Here is a 20,191-nt window from a genome sequence, read left to right as displayed (position 1 = left end):
TTGACTGGAACACACATAATTGCACGAAGTAACCTCATCCACAAGGAAATGATCCGCAGTGTATAAGAATAATTCTCGTTAATCAGTCGACACTCAAGCGAACGGATCATGTTACACAGTGTGTCAGACAGCAGCATGCAGGCAAGGATTAAACCCGCTTCTTGGTAAATAAGTGCTTTGTCGAACAAGGGTGCTGCCCGCTGTATAAAGCTACCATTGCGTAATGTCTGATCAGCATTTGCTCAGCGAAAAGGGGCTCTACTTGGCACTGCAGACTTGCAATGTAAGGATTAGATTACAGTACATAACTTATAGGAGGTAAAGGAAAAGGCGGAAGAACGTTAGATACAGGACAGGATGCGAGACGTAGCTGAATAGGAGTGGAAAGTACAGAGGGAGGGCTAAACATATACATTGTTATTTCTGTATAAAAGTTCCCGAAACGAGCGCTGTATAATCACAGGGTTTTTAAACCGTGCTTGGTCGATGGTTTATAAGCCCATGTGACTGAAAAAAAATCAATCTGCAGGCGCTGTTAACTTGAAATAGGCGGGCCAATCGTATGTGTACCAGCAGTCACATGGTGTCAGTAAAATGAGACTCGCAGCTCGGTTTAATGCTTTTAACTGGTAACATGTCAAAGTGTGTCTTGTATTATATTACATGGGAATTTTTAAGCGGGAGGAAATATTGTAACAAGACAGCTTCCTTGCTACAGCAATTAAATAGTTTGGTAAACTGCGTCTGGTGGAGTTGTAAGACACTTGTTTTCGGTCAACACTGCAATTGTAAGAACTATTTATCTACCCGCTAGACGGTGCTAAAGAAGCATCATATTAGGAGCTAGAAAAGATCAAAACTTTGTTTCGTCCAATTAAACCTATTGCATTTTCGTCACTATGTTTACGGATATGACGTAACACATCGGAGTGACGTCACGACACCCGGAAAAGTTTCTCATTCGACCTACCGCCCACCGATTACCGTGCCAAAACAAATATATACTTTGTAAATTTCGACCGTGTCATTTTCATGGCACGACCGAATGTTGCCACAACATAGCCGTGATGTCACATCCTGTTACACGTCATCAAATACCAACCGAGGCTGCGTTCGATCCAACGAAATATGAGTTCTCGAAAACTCGCTACGTTTTGCTGCTAATTCCATCTAAAGACGTATTGTGACGTCACGTGGATAACGCGTAGTCTTAGAACAGCGATGCATCGACTTGATTTTTGTTTATCATCAACTTAACAAGAAACGCTGATATGTTCATTTGAAATTGTGACGGCCTGCATATACCTGTTGAGGCAGGTCTGTACGATCTACTGAATCGGAACAGGTAATGTTGCTGGCAATGGTCGTGTAAACCTGCAGCAGCTGGGTAGGGGGACCTAATGCTAAACTCCACCGACAAAATGACCGTAATTTTCAGCCGGATAAAAGCTCGAACCAACGAGACACGATATACCCCATGAATGTAGCAGGTATAGTTTGATACAGAATGTATGGGTTTTGCCCGCTGTACCGTTTGTGGCATGCGCCTGCTGTACAATTTTGTACCTTCAGTATAGCAATGCTTGGTGGCGTGGGTGTAAGAGGTGCATTGTTTAATACGAGCTCACGATGCGCTAGGAAAGCCCCGATGATCATATCCTATTACTGCATGTGTTGTGAGGCTCATAACGTAACCAACGTTTGCTTATTATCAAAGGAATGTCGTCATCGCATCCTTCCTTGAATATTAAGCAGTTATAACACTACGTGCTGTTATTGAAACTTCTACCTGGTAGATACCTGTTTCGGTTGTATTGTGTATGTGCAAAGTAAAGAGCAATTTATCTCTGGCTTGAAATTTGTGTTGTATACGAACGCAATGGCCATACGACTGCAATTGCAGTTTAGTTGTAACATGATAGGACAGTTAACCGCTTCGTGCTTATCCACAGAAGATGATTTATGATTCGTTGTAGTCTTTCTTTCTCGGAGGCAGTTCTGTCACAAACTTGTTTTGATTCACTAAAACGGATATGATGTTTCCGGCGCTGTGACTCACGTTTCTACGCAGATCAAACCTCTTAAAACGCATCGGACCACCTCAGCTCCAGAACTAAACAGTCGACATACCTCCGCGGCACGAAGGCTGCATGGAAACGTACTGGTAAGTTGAATTGTATATGCTTACTATATGCTTGGTTATTGGTGGAGCAAAAATGGGGTATAAATTCTCGACCGTTTAAGAAACGGCATATTGAGATTTTCTATATGCTGGGCGAGGTCGTCCGACAAAGCACGCCAGGAAACTGAGATTCTTATAGAGTTGGCCGATTATGCCAATATATTTATTAGCATTTTAACAGGCTTTCGTGTAAACGTATATGCTCAGTAATACAAGTGCTGGTACGATATTAAACTAACGAAGTTCTTGAATTAAATAAATGGTGAATATTTTCAGCTCTTGCTGTGATGGCTAGATCTTTAGAGAAAGCCTTAACTCGTCTTCAATAATATAGAGTTTGGTGCTTGGTTATTATTCGCGTTGTAATATTATGATTATTGTGTGGGGTTGGCAATATGGGCGCTTGTTTATACTGCTGGAGGACGGATTACTGGGGAAGATATTTATAGTGATAAGATAACAGGAAACCTCGGAAGATAACAGAGTATCCTAATCCATTGGCCATCATATAACGGGTAGCCGGATAATGCAGGCGGCGTATGGTTTGTGAAGGATTCGGAAATGGTTTTGTTGCGATTTAAGCAAGCGACAGGAGCATCAAATCGCTGTAGGTTATCCGGAACAGGGTGTGTCCTATAGGGGCCTAATTTGGGCGTTTTTTAACTGACTCAAGTTTTCAGAGCAGCAGGGGGAAATGACGCATTATACGTAGCAGGAGACAGAAGAGCTGTAACTTCCGGTTCGTCTCTTCTTCGTTTCTTTTTTCTCCTTTCTCTCTCTCTTCTTAGTCCTTTTGTTTTTGTTTTAATAAAGCGGAGGAAAGTGTGGGATCATCAGTAACACAAGGACCAGATGACAAGACACTTGCCTAATGTACGGTGCCTGGTAGTTTCTTCATATACCATGTATGTAAGCAACTAACCTACAGAGGAAGCATCATCAAATCTGGCAACAAAGGAAGACCAAGGCGGTGAGTAAGCTTAACAATATTGTATTGCTGACTATTTAAGATGAGTGTTTCGTGTCAAGCCTCTCCCGGCAGGGTAACCGTCTCCTTTTGGTGCAGGAGTTTGTATATGAACATCTAGCACCATTAGAAAATGGTAATTTTAACCGGGAACTTTCAACTGGCTCAATATATATATAAAGTATCATTGTAATTAATAGGCAGTAACGTATGTACTTGTTCTTTGTATAATTTTTTACGCTGCGGAGAAAGTTTCTAAAAAAACACTTGGTGATATATGATATTACAGCAAACTTCTTCGTTACTAAAGATGGGTGTGACCATTAAGGATATCATTCAAGTTTTACAGAAATCCTGAACATATGTGAAGTGCATTTACAAGAAGAAAAGCTCAAACACACACCATGGTTTGAAGGCTAGAGGGTCGAAGGTTCGAGTCCGGGTTTGGTAGGAACACTTATTGACTTTTGTAATGTGAGGTGTTGGGATGATTTTATATTAACGTAGCTGTATATTGATTGGTTGGTTAAGACCAACTTCGGGTTAAGTTCCAAGTCAAATGACGAAACGCGTCAAAGGATTTCATCCTTACAAAATATAAATCTTATAAACAGAATAACAAGTTCGCAATTTGCTTTTGAATATCTCACAATAAAAATACCAACGAAATTATAAAGTTCGTTTATAAAATTACGAAGAAAGAGATATAACTATATATAGCTATACTTTATCCCCAAATATATTTACATTTAAATCATTCTAAATATATTAAACTTAAATATTGTAAAATAAAATAAAATCAATACTGCCGATGTTTTACTTGGTGTTTTTACCAAGTTATACTAAATACGGAGCGAACAAAAATCAAGTCCAACTAACAGTGTAACAAAATATACATATTTCGCCGATAACTGGCAACAGCCGTTTGTAAAATACGTTCAGTATTACAAATACTTTTGGGTTAAAAGATACTTGAATTTGAATGAGTGATGATAAAATGGGTGTGGCATATAGGTATTAAAACGCAACTTTCACAAGCTTTATGATTACACAATCATTTTACACAAAGGTATGCATTACACTGGTGTGAATCACTGTTATATAAACAAACACCACCTAAGGTTAACAATAACATTGTCTTCCTGTAACTGTAATGTATATACAACATCAGCATAACAATGTTGCGCTTAACATGGTTGCTTAGCCTATACGAATTCTATATATAATGTAACCCGAACAATTTAAATAGAAGGAGCAATTCAGCCGATTTGAATATAGTTTTATAAATATGTTTATATACATATGGAAAAAGTTAACATATTCCAACATAACTAAATTGTAAGCGGGTGTTACATTCTAAACAGATATGCTCGGATAAGACACATTTATACTGAGATGGGAAAAGATGGGACACTATTTCGTTCTATTTTCTCGTCGCATTTGGTAGTAAACAAAGAACATTCAAACAATTATAAAATCTTATCTTCACGACTGACATAGACCGTTGCTAATTGTTTGAAACACGTTCAGGATATTGTAATATTATGTGCTAAAGGTGTCTCATATTGCCCCACTCTAGCATAAGTTATGCAATGAAACGTCCCGAACCGTAATATGTTCATTTTACTTGGAAGTGGTTCTTGCTTAATTATATAATTAATTACTGTCCTATATGCTCCTTTTGACTCGTTCAATTTTTCTATGTAAATGTAGCATATCAGGCAAGCCTTACATATTAAAACGCAACATGGAATACAAAGACGTTGATTTAAAAGAGCGGGAATTATACCAAAACAGTTAAAATAATTTAACGAAGTTGTTTCGCAGTCGTTTTGTTTCAGTAAAGAGTAGGAAATGACGTCATAATACGTGCGACCGTCGGGCGTTTTCTTAAAATTTTGCCACGTAAACACAACGTAGAATTTTCTGATAAAAAATTCTTGTCAAAAACAACTTCAGTTCGTTTCGAGCCTATGATGGAACAAACAATAGAAAAGTAACGACACTATGACGTAACAGTGTAACTTCACGAAGCTGATCTAAAATAGAAATGCATTATCATTTGTGACGCAATAATCAAACTGGATGAAGAAACAATTATTAAAATTTCTTTTTTTATAGACTTCAGTTAAAATACTCTGGAAAAGCAAAAACTGAATACAACAGTCGAAACATTTTCAAATTTTCAAATCAATGCAATAACAAAGTTGTGTGAATGTAACGTATTATCCTCCCGTTTATGTTGATTCCAAAAAATGTATCCGGAAATCCTCGAAGTGGAAAAATACACCAATTCCCATAATTATATAATTATAAATGAAGCCAGTATGATAAGTAAACCTAGTGTAAAGGATAGACATCTAAAATATTTCACATCTGACAACTCATTAACAAAAAGTTAAACCAAATATCGCATCTGGAAAGAAAATATAAACCGAAAAAGTGAGAAACACGCGAGTCTCGTGATATGAATTAACTTGAATCGGATACAGATAAGTTGTTTATTAAATAAGAATCGATTACATTTGGTATTGTGTCGTAACAAAAGAAATTATTCGATGGAAGTTTAAAGGTCGGATGACCCCCGCCTACACGCGCCACTGTGACGTAATAAAGGCTACTGCCACGTGATAATGTTTAGAAAAAGCGAATTTTCGATGAATCGCACACCCAGTGGTGACCGCGAACTATTAGAAAAACACGAGGCAACACTGGGACAAATGGTCTTTAAATATGGATGAATGGATGTATCCTCGCATGGCGGTGCAACAACAGCTGTTATAACACCGGTGTTCTGTTTTATACACAATATGCGGCTTATGCCCACTTATGAGTGACCATGATATTTCTAATTGTAATTAGAAAAAAATATCAAATTTTTTTAAAAATAAAAACAGAAGCTTGCGCTCTAACCAAAAGTAATAAAACATCAAATAATCCGACTCACCCGACCACACACGCACAGCAACGCGCACATACATTCGCTTTTGTGTGTTTGGTTGCCAAGGACCCACCGCTATTAGTCGCCGATCGAATGACGTCAAAATTCGCGGCCACCTTTAACGGCGACGTTGAGTTCTTAAACAAAGAGATTTATTATATATTTTCTAAAATTCATAAAAATGTTTTTCAAAATCGAAGATAGCCTATCAACACACAGTAATTCTCGTTGCTTTTAAAGTCTGGTTGATCTTGGTAGATCTCGAAACGACCGCGATGTGTGTTTATGATGTCACAGCGCCGCCTATTTTCACGCCGCGAGGGTTTATGGAGCGTCGATCGGGTAACGACGCTGCCGTTTACGTTGTTTTGTGGAAACTATTCCGCTGGATTGACTTACGAGGGAGATTGGAATCTATTGCTGGCCGTCTATTGTCGTTAAACGACCCGAAACTTACAAGACCCAACTAAATGCACGGTAAGGATATTTGTTTGTTTGTGTGCTTGTGTAAACTGAGACACTGTGGACAAAGAACTGAGTTATTGCCACAAATTATGTTCTTTGACATAAAGGGAGACAGCGCGACTTTAAGTCAATGTGATTTTAGTTTTTACCCTGGTCTCAAAGATAGGACACCTAAGCTTAAAGAATAACTTTTTACAGGAAAAGCTCAGTTTCATTTATTTGATTTGAAAAATGTTTGAGTTAAAGTTGAACTTAAAAGCAATTATACAGCTTGTATGAGCTAGGAAATTACAACATTCAGGTTTTTAAAATGAAAAAGAATTAATTTAAAAGCAAAAATACCATTAGGAATATATCTAAGATTAGATAAGAAAATATAAGTTTGATAATTTGTTTAAAAAGCTTAATTAAGAAATAGAAATAATATAAACAATGAATAGCGAAACGCCAAGTCCATTAAAATCTCCAACAAAAGTCGTAATTAAGATTTCACCAGTAGAGGGCGACAAATTGTTTTCACCAAGTCCAAATACTGGAAAAGGTTCATAGAGATATTATAAAATCACTGATATCATATAAATAATATAAGTTGTAGGTTGTGTCTGTGTGTGTTAAAGTTTAAAGCAAGGAGTCATTCACTTTAGAGTGTCGTTATATTATTTTGGTCTCGTTATGCTAGGGTCTTGTTTTTTTAAGGTCTTATTTGCATTATGGTCTCATTTCGTTATAACGACGACTAGTTCATTATACGACTTACTGTCACATACTGTGTAATGTCTTTCAATTAATATGCCAACCAATTTTGAAATTGCAGAAAAAATACCATTCTCAGATTTGGTGAGAAAATAAATATCTAGTTTGTGTCACAGTGGGTTTTGTTTTAATAGTTTTACGAGCTTTAAATATAGTTTAAATAATATAAGTTGTAGGTTGTGTCTGTGTGTGTTAAAGTTTAAAGCAAGGAGTCATTCACTTTAGAGTGTCGTTATATTATTTTGGTCTCGTTATGCTAGGGTCTTGTTTTTTTAAGGTCTTATTTGGCATTATGGTCTCATTTCGTTATAACGACGACTAGTTCATTATACGACTTACTGTCACATACTGTGTAATGTCTTTCAATTAATATGCCAACCAATTTTGAAATTGCAGAAAAAATACCATTCTCAGATTTGGTGAGAAAATAAATATCTAGTTTGTGTCACAGTGGGTTTTGTTTTAATAGTTTTACGAGCTTTAAATATAGTTTGGAGGTGTTTTCTCAATTGAACATGATTGCTTTTTCGGTTTAAATATTTTATAAGCTTTAAATGTAATTGAAGTGACTTCAATTAACCTTTACATTAATCCCACCCACAGGAATGAAGTCGTCCTTAAAATCCCGTCGTCAGTCGATGCTGGTCGTTACCACGCCAACCGCCCAAGTGAAGCATGTCGCGGTACGGCGATTATCGGAGCCGATGATTCACGAAGACACGGATGAGCGAGGATCGGATGTTTCGTTCCCTGAGATGTTGGGAGTCGAGGAAGAAGAAGAGTTTGTTCCTCAGCACCACCAAGTGAGGGTTTTAGTTAATTTTTAATTTTTGAGGTTTTTTTACACAGGGGTCTCAATATTAAAGGAGAGTAAGAGTTTAGAGTTTTGAATTTTAATTAATAGGGTACAAAAATTGTATTAGGTGGTTTTGGGGAATTAATTTTTTTTCAGTCATGGTTACTTAGTATTCCTAGATTGATAGGGTGTTAGTAAAGGTGGCTATAAATTTTTGAGGGTTTTGAAACTTGGGGTGCAAGAATATAGCAAGAAAAGTTTTTAATAATATGAATTTATGTGTTTTGGGACAGTTTATGATTTTCCCTTTAAATTACGACCCCCCCCCAAACTTATGTTGGTTTATGTGTTGTGTAAAGTTATTTTATAAAATTGGGGTATTTTAACTGGCTCCACAGGAACCAATATGATGTGACCTCAAAGGATTGGGAACCCTAAGTTAGAGGTTGGGACCCATAATGTTAAACAATAAACACTCAAGTGTTAAGAACACAGTTTTTGGGGTCCCAAAGTAGACATGAGTCACAATTAAACAATAAACACTCACAGGTTTTATATGAATTGCTTGGTGCCGATAAAGCTGAATCGATTCTTAATCCAAAGATGGAAGAACCTGCGAAAAATAACGAAGAAATATCAGAAATGAAACATCGGAAACGTTTGCCAGCAGGTTAAATTAATAACTACTAATGATAGTTAAGTCATTGAAACAATGTCCATATTAAAATCTCTATGTATTCAGGTAATCCACTGGACCTGAACAAAGATTCTATTTGCTGGACTGAAATATTTTTTAAGTTCCATGCCTTGTTTATAAATTTTATGCCATTTTATACTGCTGGAGAATTATTTAAATCCATTTTAAAATGTGTGTCTGCATATTCATTAGACACAAGCAGACACACATTAGGCACAAGCAAACACATATTCATTAGACTTAACAAAGTTGTTCAACAAACTGTTATTGTCAAATGTATGAGAGCATTACTCCACTATACCTCTAAAATTAAATTATTCCTATTTTTGAAAAAAACATAACGCTCTTCCACAAAGTCTATTAATAAATATTCATACTAGTGTTCAATAGTAATTTATTTATACATTCCCAGTTGACACGGGTGTTGGTGCTGATGCTTTGTGGAAAATATTAAAGAAAGAATCTGATCGTAAACTACAATCAATGGACAACAGGATTCCAACAGAATGGAAGGTTTACATTATTTTAACATTCTTTCAGTGTTCCCACCAATTTGCATAAGCTTTAAAAAAAGTTGGAAAGCACTGGCTTGCTCAAAGAAAACAACCTAAATTTATAATTTAAAAAAATATGATTTCTATTTGTATAGCAATAGCTATACAACAAGAGTTATGCTTTCTTTAACAAAAAATTATAAAATCAGGTTTCAAAATACCATTTTTATGCAATACACCTGCATATAAATTATGAAATCACTCATTCCAATTTGTCATTATTACAAAACAATGGAATCAATTGAATTAATTATTTTAATCAAATCCTAAATTTAAATAACTTCCTCAAAAGAAAATGGATCAGAATGAGAAATTTAAGGTAATTGTTTTTTAATAAAATCTGACAAATACTTCTGTAAAACATAAAAGATGGTTAAACTTGAATGAACTACTGAGTTTATTAAATAGAGATGATTGATTTGGTTTTCTATTTAAAATCCCGGAAGGTATATAATTTGTCTTGTTTCTATTTGTGTAACATGATATGTTTAGTCAAGCTGTCAAAATAACACGACAGTAAACCGTAACAAACAAAGCTTGTGGGTTATCAAAACAAATTGTGAGGTGACAAGCCCGTGATGACACAAAGTTGTGTGTAATATCCAAAACAAATTACTCGCTCAATAACAGTAGATGACACGAAAATATGATATCTATGCTGTGTCATGCCGACCACACACGATTGCTCGATAAACAGGAAAGAGCAGTCACAATGTTACTGTGATGTCACAAAACATGCGACTGCTAAGATACCAAAAGCCGAAAATATGTTTTCATTTTAACCATATCACGATTAGTTAAATAATGTCTACTGAACGCTTGCGCATCAAAATGTTGCCAATTAATTATCTTGTTCTCAACAAAAAGATTTTGCTTTGTTTGTGAGAACATTAATCACAACATTTCAAAGAAATGCAAAGCATGATGTAAACCTAATGCTTATGCTTTTGCATTGCTAAATGCAGCAATGCAGATTATATTACACAAAAGCGAAAATCTTTTAAGTAGAATGTCTTAAACCTTTTGTAGACGACACAAATATTAAGCAGAAATTAATAGAGAAACTTTAGTGAGTGAAGAAACTAAATTTCACTTAAGTGTTTTGTCTCATATAATAATATTATCAAACTTCCATTTACCTTAGGTATCATATGGAGCATTTCTAAGAGACAGCCTCAACCAGAATCGTTCCATTGTACATCGTAGCTTCACACACCATGTAGACGTGCCAGAACTCGACAAACTGATGGACAAACGATACAGAGTTAGTATCTGGTTGCTTTCACATCATTTATAAATCAAAAAGTCATATTGTTTTATATAATTTGTTTTTTTTTATCATCTTAGATATTCCAGCTAACTTACTTAAGTGTCTGGCTTTTACACCATTTTGTTAATTTAAAAAATGAATTTTCTAAATATTCTGTTATTTCTGCCACCCGACATAATGCAAAATATATATATACTTTTTCTTTCCCTCCCATATTAAAATAATACCTTTATTTTAATGTTATGTCTGTCATTTGACATTACTTTATACAGTTTATGAAAAAATAGAATGTAATATATCAATTAGTTTCAAATCAGTGTTGGGGAAGTAGGCAAATAGTTTTACCAGAAAAAAACAAGTCCCATACAACACACTGTAATAATTAAATATATTTAAACGCAGGAAAGAGTAAGAAAAGCAAGGCACCACACAAATGTGATGTTTAGAGCATCGGAGAACAACAAAAACAAAACAACTTTGCTTCTCAGTAACAACCCGGTTCCTGACTATAATGACAGAGAAGGAACGCAAACCTTACACAGGTGAATAAGCAGGGTGGTTAGAAAGTCACTTTGCACTTACATATTCATTAATAGGCATGTTTCAGTATACAATCCTGGAGGTTAATATAAATAATAATTATAAATGATGTTGAAAGTGACCCCGTTAACATCAATAGGCTTGGATCTTTCTTATTTTGATTCTAAACACCTCATCAGTAAATATGGAAAAAATACTAGAACACTGCACAGCTACTTTCCAAGCACCCTGTACTTCATCCCACAGACATAAATTACAAAATTACTCCCCATATCATCATGCAGTTGTCATAACCTTGCATTTCGATAATTATGGTATTCAAACTTAGTAATTAACATGTAGGATTAACATAAAAGTTTTACAAAAAATACTACAAAACATGATTAAATCTCAAAGAGTGCAATCAATGTAAATGTAAAATTAATAAAAATTTCTTACCCAAATGGTTTTTCAGATATTTCAGCGAAAAATTTGCGATTGACGAAAAATCGGAGACGAGTGAAAGAGATCGAATTTTGGAAGAAGAGGAGCGCGAGGACGTTCGGAAAAGATTTTCCAACATCCATTTCCTGTCAGAAGATGCCTGCAGAACAAGAGGAACATTTTATGGAAAATACGCAAAACTCGATGATTTGAAAATGGTGGGTAAATATAAAATGGTGGGTAAAGGATACTACAGCGAAGTACTATAATATTAAACCAACAAAGAGAATTGAATCAGCAGCAAAAAAAAAACAATGTTAAAACAAGCTATAGAGCTTTTCATTAAAATTAAGGAATTTAAAAAAATTGGCAACATTTGGCTCTTTGTCACCATCTAGAGGATGAGTACAAAGCAGCGCCAACTTTACTAACAAAGTTTTAATTTCACCATAATGTTGAAATATACAAAATAAGAATATGTAGCATGAGTTTGTAAGTTATATTATGTTATAATGAATGTAACTAACTTTATTGTGGCCGGAATACGACAGTCATTATAACAAAGGTGTTCATACACCTCACGCCAGCTTATGAGTTACCATGTATGCTACTTTGTGGGTGATTATTACCTCCCAATTTAAAAGTTGCAACTTTTGTGTGGCAGGTGACGGACATCCCTGGCTATAAAAGTTTACTCCCCCCATCAATGACATCACGGATCACTATCAGTGCTCCAGTTCATGACTTGTCAGGGTTTCGACCTCAGATTGGACAAAGACGACTATTTTCAAGAAAGCCTTCAACAGCAAAACAGGATCCAAAATGGCAGCCTCTTACAGTGGGAGCATTGATGGAGTACGCACCAACTAAACGGATTTTAGGCTTTGGTGAATTTGGGTACGGCCAAGCTTCAAGATGGAAGACTCCAGCTCCAAGCACTGCCTGAAACCGAATGATAATAAACACACTACCATTTACCATCATGTGCAAATACTACTGAGATTGCGTTTAAATTACACAGAGTGGAAACTTACCTTCTGCCAATTTTCAGGACTAAATTATGAAATCAGTGCTAAGAATGACTGCCTTGTAGCGCTACTTTGTTTTAACTGCTTTTTAATATAACAACCGCTATATAGTTACTTTAACTGTTGTGAATTAAACTTAAAATATACTCTTTTATCTACATTTTTTAAACTGTAAACTAACAAGCAAATTAATGCTGTAAGTAACAAAAAAACTACATGTGTGCTAAAATAAACTTTAATATTATCATTTATAAACTAAATACAAACCTGCTTCAAGTTATTTTTTATTCTTTATCGTGGGAAACAGTGGCAATGATTTAGAACTAACAAGATTTCCATCAGGTAACACAACAGCATCTTAGAGGTTACACAGACTTCAACTACGGTCATTTTCAATGCAGAAAACTAATTAAACCAAGCTGTACAGATAAGCATGCAGCATTTGGATCAAGAAATAACCGAAGTTTTTACCATAATGTGCATAAAATCTGTAAAGGCAATGGAAGTTTAAGTATTCTATAGGTACATCCATACATAAGGCTACAGCAAGTAACTTGAACAGACTGCAAGTTCAAATAGAACTTCAAAAAAGTGTCGAACTGCATGTGCGAACTACCAAATTTACTTTGAATGAAAGTAAACAACAAACTTTTCGAGTTACTCAAAGAACAAGCAGTTTCAAAGCGATCTTTTATTTGAACTTTTTAATGAAATTAACCTAAAACGGGCACCAAGAATTTATTTATTCAAACGGATCGTGTTGCCTAGAGTTTCTCCAAATTTATTGTTGGTAAAGATTTTACTGAAACACAGATAACGCATATAAATAACAAATATTCAATGGAACACTTTGTACATCTTCGCACGAATGTTGGCATAATCTGGGAGGGCTTCTGTTGGTCCAATAGATGCAACAGCGGGACACGAATCCCATACATACTGTTTCATCACTTTCTTCACATCACTGATGTTAACGTGCTGGAAAATATCAAAAACTTTTAAAAAACGATGGTGTAGTATTGAGGGTATGCTTAGTATCAATCACAGCCGATGAATATGGATTCAAACGGTTTAGTATGATTTAACACACTTATTCGGTTACAGTATTTTTAAAATAATAATCTATTGTCATATTTCCATACAAGAGGGGACCAGTGTTGCACATTAGGTTTACAATCACTTGGTGTTAGCAATAAACCAAAACGCTACAGGTGGAGAATTAAAAAGTTGTTAGTTACAGTTGGGTGGAGGTATAAGGCCACACACAACCTGCATTGCATCTGGGAGATTCATGCGGAAATATTGACATGCCAGAGACTTCTGCTAAAAACAACAACAAACTGTGTATATTTACCGAGATTCGGCGAGCCATTTCTGGCCATGGGATTCTGCGTCCATAGCAAAGCATCTGTCGACCAATATCCTCACAAATTGGAGTGGTTCCATCTAACATGAGAGCCATGTTTGTAAGCAGGGTGTTCTGGGCTCTGGAAACCTCAAACTCAGTCAGGTCTGTGCACAATCTCATCCTGTGTGTAGTATAGGGTTAACAACAAACAAAAATTCAAAAAATACCCACTCACAAAGTAACATACACTGTAACTCGTAAGTCCGCACGAGGTGTATAAACACCCGTTTTTTTTTTTGGCCAGGTGAGGATAAAGTAAGTTACATTCTCGAAAGCAATATAAAAAAATTAGAAAATAGCAAATCCTTGGAGTATCCGTGTGCCATAACTACTTTCATACTGTAAATGGTAAAATCTTTTTTTTGGAAATATAAATTATTAGCAATGGCAAAACATAGGGTGTCTCTACTCTTATATCCCAGTTGAACTTATACTACGATGGACATAACACATTTATAACACTTAGACCCATGCATGCTATACCATTCGTCCTGTACACGAATTGTACAATCGTAAATATTATCGTTGTCGCTCACAAAGTAGATTCCCCTGTAAATAGGAATAATATAAAGATTTAATATGAAAAAATTAACTGTATTTGATATATAAAGTGAACCAACTATAAAACAAGCGAAACACTACGGTACAATCAAAATGATACCGGATCACAAGATACAAACGTTTACTAAAAAATTTAAACATTTATAAAAAAACACACCATTTCTAGTGCATGATGATCTGGTTTATAAAAACAGGTTTCCTAATATAATATTTATGGCACGAGCATATTGAACAGTTCCACTAAAAATACTACCTATGATTAAAATCAGTGCTCTTTTAAACAAATATACCCCCCTTTCCCTCTTTCTCTCTCTCTCTCCATGAATTGCGCAAAAATACTTCGTAATTACCCTTTAAAACATCATCAGCATACAACCTAGAACCTACCATAGTCCAGTATCGGTGTACAATGTGTTGAATGATTGGAAACTAACACAGAGACCTTCACGTGCCATCCTTCTCACCAAGGGGTTGGGGAAATGCGCCCCATTGGCTGAGGATCTGTCCCATGTTCCAATTATCTGTGTGATGTCATAATGTGGAAGGTTTTAATAAATCTTAGCATAACTTTTCAAGTTTGTATTTTGACAAAAAAGAAAATTCGTGGAATGATCTGCTGTATAAGACACCAATGTTTAAACCTCAACATTGAACACGAGGTGTATGAATACTCCGTGTGTGTCTGGTTCAAAAAAGGCACCCATGTTATAACTTAACAGTGAGCAGGAGGTGTAGGAATGCATCATGTGTGTCTAGTCTGGTGTATAAGATGACAATGAAATCTTTGTATTGTGACAACAAGCAGGAAAAGTATAATGATACTTCTTTCTCAGATACAAAACCACTAACATACAAATAATTTATTCCAATGCACAGAACACCAGAACCAAACGAACCTGGTTAGCGATCATGAGAGGAATGGTATCGGGATGTTCCCATCCTACACCTTCAACTGCCATGGCAACATGGACGTATGGCATGTGGTCGTTGCGGTGGCGAAGCTGTGAATATTTACATAGGGGAGGTTAGAGGTTTATAGGGTGAGTTATGGGGTCTTATGGTGTCTCCTGGTATGTAGCTATGTAGGCTAGAGTTGGTGCATTAGATCGTCTCATGAAATAAAACTATAGAATATATATCATGGGATTAACTTTATATAGATCATGGGAAACATGGGACATATATGCTTGCTCCTTTCTAGCATTTATAAGTAACAACCAGGAATTCAAGAATTTAAGAACTTGTATGGAAAAACAAAGTGAACCTTATTTCAATAGGGCCATATTTCATGTACATTCCGCCTATGAAAACACTCACATCACTGCCAGTAAAGGTGCAAGGTTGAAGTTTCAAAGGTGATGGATCCTGGTTATCCGATGAAACTGTTGTGCCAAAGAATTCCTTTGCGAGGTTGACAAGTTTATCGTGGTTGACGCCTCCAGCTGCTGCGAGGACCATTCGGGATGGACTGGGGGGGAATGAGGGGGTTTAATATTAAGGGGTTGGGTATGACATGTCACCCCATCACGGGGGCAAACCTGTGGTGGCAATGTAAGCAGACCTATCCTGGAATTATCTATATTGCACTAATAAGTAAACTTTACAGGCAATTTTACCGTTTATAAAGATACATAAAAACAAAGACGTGCCCCCAAATGTATCAGCCCTTTTTCTTTTGTTTTAAAATCAATACAAGACTGAGGTCTTTGAATACAAGCATGCCAATGCAAGTTACTTGTAATGTTGCTTGATGTAAGTAACAAGATCCTGTCTGTTTATTTTCTTGATATTTTCAGATGGTCCAAGTATAGTGAGACCAAGGGAGGTTCCTTGGTAAGCAGTGGAGTGAAGGTAATCAAACACAACTTCCTGGAGGGAAATATAAGTTGCGCAAATTAAGTTTATCCAGTTTTTGCTATGTTAACTTAACATATTTAATGTTTATGTACTCAGTCATATATATCGTCCATTTACAGTTAATTACTTAAGTAGTTTGATCTCTTTTAGTGTCCAAGTGCTTGAACCAACTACCCATCTATTACAGTGCACATTTTTGCCCAGCAATAGTTTTACATTTGTCAGTTGCTGTTTAAACTTAAAGACTCAATTACAGACCTAAAAAAACAAATGTGTTTTCAAACTACTAATATTAAACATGACGACTCACTTGTTGGTTTTGTTCAATTTCCTCCATTTCTCTAAGAATGACTCCTCGTTCTCGTTCAATCTCCGCTTCACCCAACGTGCTGTTCTGTATGATGTCAGCTAATATTTCGACAGCTGGAGATAAAATGTTAAAGTAAGATGTTTAATGACTGTTTTGAATATATTTCGATTTATTTAAATGACATAATTACTCAAAAAAAGAATAACAAGAAAAATTGCTTTGAAACAGATTAAACATTTTAAATTTGTAAAACTATTGAGTATAACTAATAATATATATAAATATAATAATACTATACACAAAAATCAACTGCTCAACAGATCTCTAGCCCCACCTTGTGGCAAGTCTTTGCTAAAAGATTTAGCGTAATAAACTGTTTGTTCTCGTGAGGTATAAGCATTCAAGTGAGCTCCCATGTTCTCTACCTCAAGTTCAAGGTCAAGCTGAGTTCTGTTGGCTGTGCCCTGTGGAACATTATGTGGATTACTTACATTGTATATATTAATACTCTTTTTATATCGACGCACTAGAATGACTATAAAAACAGTTTTTAATGATAGGCAAAGATATACATCAATGAAAAAAATATTATTGGTTTAATTTAAACATGATTCTATGAAAATAAAACTAAAAATATTTAAACTGAAAGCACATTGTGTTTAAACATTTTTCAAAATAAATATTATATATATACATCAAAAATACGATTTCATACCTTAAAAGCCATGTGCTCCAAGAAGTGAGCTGTTCCATTATTATCATTGGTTTCATATCTGCTACCAGCATCAATCCACAAACCAACTGTGCATGTGGACAAACCAGAATCCTCAGAAGCTACACGCAGTCCGTTAGCAAGCGTGGTGACTCTTGTTTCAGGAGTGTTTACTTGGACCGACGCTTGGGTGGATTGCATCCGGCGAGACAGGATCTGGAACATTTTTAATGTTATGAAATAATAGCCTTAATATATTATTATATATGAAATTCTTGCATTAGAAAGAGTGAAGGGACGTATTGAGAATTGAATGTTCACTGGTTTACGGTGCGAGAATACCAATTAACATGCTATAACATGCTCTCAGAATAAAGTATGAGGTTTATATTAAACTAATACACATGTATAAAAGTAACTCTACAATGCGACAAACAGTAGTAATTTTCATAATAAGAATTACTACGTATATATTCAATTAACTGCAGCTCTACGGTATTATCATTATTTAGTACCAATTTACGACATCTATACAAATCAATGATAACGTTTAGTGACTTACGCTGCGCGGCTGTTGTACTGTACATCTTCTAAGAGCATTGGCTAACCGGGAAACTGCAGAAGAAGCCATGTCCAGTCCCAAAACGTAAAATTAACCACAACAAAACTTTTCCAAACTAATTCAACTTTTGGTCGGTCACCTTTGCGCAATGAACTGCGGATTAGAACAGATGACCGGTAGGACCAAACGTAAATTAAACACACACGTCTTTCTTTTCCTAGATTATTTTTTTCAGCTTCACGCGAATTATGCTCATGCCGTTTTTTATTTCGTTACTTCTTGATCACAAAGTAGAAGCAAAATATTTCATACATGCACCCACAGTATAGGCTACACGAAATAAGCTGCATGCGGCGTTAACGTTCTGGTTTGATATTTGGCTATTCTGTGCTAATTTGTCCCACGTTCCCCACTCTATTATAATATAAATGGTCTGTCTCACCTATCGACGAAAGCTTCGAAGCAATGCAATACTTTGTTTAATAACTTTATATACAATGTTCGTGTTAAATCACACAAAATGCATGTGGTTATTATGGAGAAAATAAAATACTGAATATATACGAAGTATTGAATTGCGATGGATATACAGTTAAATATCTGAGGCGTGGTGTGCTGTGTGTGCTGGACTCATTAATATTCAGTACAACGTAATGTCTTGGCTGTTCCTCGTAATATTTGGACAGAGCAATGAACACAAACATACGGAAACTAAACAGTTGAGTTCTGTTGGTTATAGCTAATGTAATGTGTTTTAATTCAATGTGCTGCGTTGTAGGCACACAAAGGTGCGAGACTGTCGGCTGAACTCATAGCGTACCAAGTCCACATACCGCCGTTTCCGAGTGTATGAGGTTGTATTCCTACCCTGATACCAACACTTGTCCACGAAGCGTAACCAGCCTTAGGATATCCTCCTAGCGCCAACCAATCACCATTATAACCAGGTTGTCCGTTGCTTTGGGTGATCGTAACGTTCTATTTTTAATTTAAAATGGTCATGGCTGAAAGAAAACGAACCACAACTTACCCTGTCATAAGTCATTGCAAGCCAGGATTGGACGTTGTCAAAACTGGACGTAAAAGAAGATTCCATGTATTTGTATACTACGTCATACATTGCTTTGTTTTCGATGTCAACAAGCTTGCCATCCAAAGATTTGCAAAAATCGGACGTCACTTGTTTATTCCATGCGTAATTACCAGTAGTATAAGGCAGCCATATGAAGTGTTGTTCATATCCAGTGCCATTACCTGCAAGGATATCCCATATGTCATTGTGTTGCGGCAGATATACACTGATAGCAACTTACCAATATACAACGTCCATGTTATTATTAAGTCCAAAGCATCCCAACCTGATGCCTGGTCAGTTCGCGTAACCATTACCACCACATTACCCCTAAGAATTTGAAGCACAGTAACTTTGAACTTATGTGACTTACTAATACTGCATGGTTTCGCTGTTGCGTAGACATGCGCTGGTACCGAATTTAGACAGAGCCTGTACAAAGAACAACCGTGTTTTGTGATGGAGTTTAAAATGTGTTTCAGATCTAGCTTTCACTTCAGTATAGTTTTTAAAAAAACTGTTATCCAAACTTAGATGCATTAAGTTTTTTTTTGGTAAATTTGAATAGAACATGATAGCCGATATATAGGCTATTTTTTATTTCATCTCCAAACTGTTGTGGGAGCTCACCTGTAAGCAAAGTTCATGAAGCTGCTGGAAGTCTTTGATTGAGAAGTTACTTCATATGTTCCGTTATACACTGTCGGTCGTTGTGCCGAGCCTATATATATGTAACAAATATGCTATATGATTATACACCAGTTAAGTACATTGTTACTTGATATAAATGCAGACATTTGCTTACTTGATGTAACAAAAGTCCAGAAGTAGCTGAGTAAGCATAATCGTAGTAGAAGCTCCATGATTTGAAAGCAAAACAATCTACGTTACCTATACGTACTGCTTGCACTGAATGATGTGAAAGTGAATGACGGAATATAGCCATTTTATACATAACTATATTATGTCCGCCACTTACCCGGAAATTAAGCCACCTCAGAGTTACGTCACATGTCTTTCCAATTCAAATATTATAGTTCTGTAAGGCACACATAATATCCAACAACGGTTTATGAAAGTTGTAAGGGCACGG

The 20,191-nt window shown here is 35.8% G+C and overlaps 3 protein-coding genes and 1 long non-coding RNA gene across 5 annotated transcripts; 2 read left to right on the top strand and 2 right to left on the bottom strand.

Annotated features, from left to right (window-relative positions):
• The first annotated feature begins 3,012 nt into the window (after nucleotides 1-3,012).
• LOC149727276 (uncharacterized) lies at nucleotides 3,013-4,650 on the top strand. Its single transcript, XR_016386213.1, has 3 exons — nucleotides 3,013-3,152; nucleotides 3,499-3,596; nucleotides 4,514-4,650. It is a non-coding gene; the product is annotated as an uncharacterized LOC149727276 (long non-coding RNA).
• Nucleotides 4,651-6,426: 1,776 nt separating this feature from the next.
• Nucleotides 6,427-12,896, top strand: LOC149727275 (uncharacterized). 2 transcript variants are annotated; one of them, XM_089890096.1, is made up of 8 exons: nucleotides 6,427-6,567; nucleotides 7,912-8,111; nucleotides 8,654-8,774; nucleotides 9,214-9,314; nucleotides 10,500-10,619; nucleotides 11,028-11,167; nucleotides 11,620-11,806; nucleotides 12,253-12,896. In XM_089890096.1, the coding sequence occupies exons 1-8, from the start codon at nucleotides 6,561-6,563 to the stop codon at nucleotides 12,532-12,534; spliced, it is 1,158 nt and encodes a 385-aa protein (XP_089746222.1). In that variant the 5' UTR covers nucleotides 6,427-6,560; the 3' UTR covers nucleotides 12,535-12,896. The 2 variants fall into 2 exon arrangements, with proteins under 2 accessions (XP_089746222.1, XP_089746221.1); XM_089890095.1 differs by lacking the exon at nucleotides 6,427-6,567 and adding an exon at nucleotides 6,714-7,096.
• Nucleotides 12,897-13,292: 396 nt separating this feature from the next.
• On the bottom strand, nucleotides 13,293-18,188 carry LOC149727274 (mitochondrial-processing peptidase subunit beta-like). The gene is made up of 11 exons (XM_089890091.1): nucleotides 18,027-18,188; nucleotides 17,468-17,680; nucleotides 17,087-17,216; nucleotides 16,753-16,865; nucleotides 16,321-16,454; nucleotides 15,903-16,053; nucleotides 15,482-15,586; nucleotides 14,973-15,106; nucleotides 14,508-14,573; nucleotides 13,971-14,145; nucleotides 13,293-13,594 (listed from the first exon to the last, which is right to left on the bottom strand). The coding sequence occupies exons 1-11, from the start codon at nucleotides 18,093-18,095 to the stop codon at nucleotides 13,454-13,456; spliced, it is 1,431 nt and encodes a 476-aa protein (XP_089746217.1). The 5' UTR covers nucleotides 18,096-18,188; the 3' UTR covers nucleotides 13,293-13,453.
• A 460-nt stretch (nucleotides 18,189-18,648) lies between these two features.
• Nucleotides 18,649-20,094, bottom strand: LOC149727273 (uncharacterized). Its single transcript, XM_089890105.1, has 5 exons — nucleotides 19,904-20,094; nucleotides 19,729-19,819; nucleotides 19,340-19,530; nucleotides 19,057-19,280; nucleotides 18,649-19,004 (listed from the first exon to the last, which is right to left on the bottom strand). Exons 1-5 carry the CDS (start codon nucleotides 19,959-19,961, stop codon nucleotides 18,786-18,788), a joined length of 783 nt encoding a protein of 260 aa, XP_089746231.1. The 5' UTR covers nucleotides 19,962-20,094; the 3' UTR covers nucleotides 18,649-18,785.
• Nucleotides 20,095-20,191: the final 97 nt, after the last annotated feature.

This window comes from Ciona robusta, chromosome 12 (assembly GCF_009617815.1).
Source record: "Ciona robusta chromosome 12, ASM961781v2".
NCBI classification, from domain to species: Eukaryota; Metazoa; Chordata; class Ascidiacea; order Phlebobranchia; family Cionidae; genus Ciona; species Ciona robusta.
The sequence above is the reverse complement of the archived record's forward strand: the minus strand, read 5'-3'. Positions and strand labels throughout refer to the sequence as shown.

Bases quoted from the DNA above. Each gene is read 5' to 3' on its own strand.
- LOC149727274 (XM_089890091.1), bottom strand. From the start codon at position 18,095: ATGGCTTCTTCTGCAGTTTCCCGGTTAGCCAATGCTCTTAGAAGATGT. The intron at 16,054-16,320 runs GTAACTTGCATT...ATTCCCCCCCAG, and splicing joins TACATCAAGCAACATTACAA to TCCATCCCGAATGGTCCTCG. The intron at 15,107-15,481 runs GTTCGTTTGGTT...GACATCACACAG, and splicing joins CTCTCATGATCGCTAACCAG to ATAATTGGAACATGGGACAG.
- LOC149727273 (XM_089890105.1), bottom strand. From the start codon at position 19,961: ATGGAGCTTCTACTACGATTATGCTTACTCAGCTACTTCTGGACTTTT. The intron at 19,820-19,903 runs GTAAGCAAATGT...ACATATATATAG, and splicing joins CTGGACTTTTGTTACATCAA to GCTCGGCACAACGACCGACA. The intron at 19,005-19,056 runs GTAAGTTGTGGT...AATTAAAAATAG, and splicing joins TTGCAATGACTTATGACAGG to AACGTTACGATCACCCAAAG.
- LOC149727275 (XM_089890095.1), top strand. From the start codon at position 6,988: ATGAATAGCGAAACGCCAAGTCCATTAAAATCTCCAACAAAAGTCGTA. The intron at 8,112-8,653 runs GTGAGGGTTTTA...AAACACTCACAG, and splicing joins TTGTTCCTCAGCACCACCAA to GTTTTATATGAATTGCTTGG. The intron at 9,315-10,499 runs GTTTACATTATT...CATTTACCTTAG, and splicing joins GGATTCCAACAGAATGGAAG to GTATCATATGGAGCATTTCT.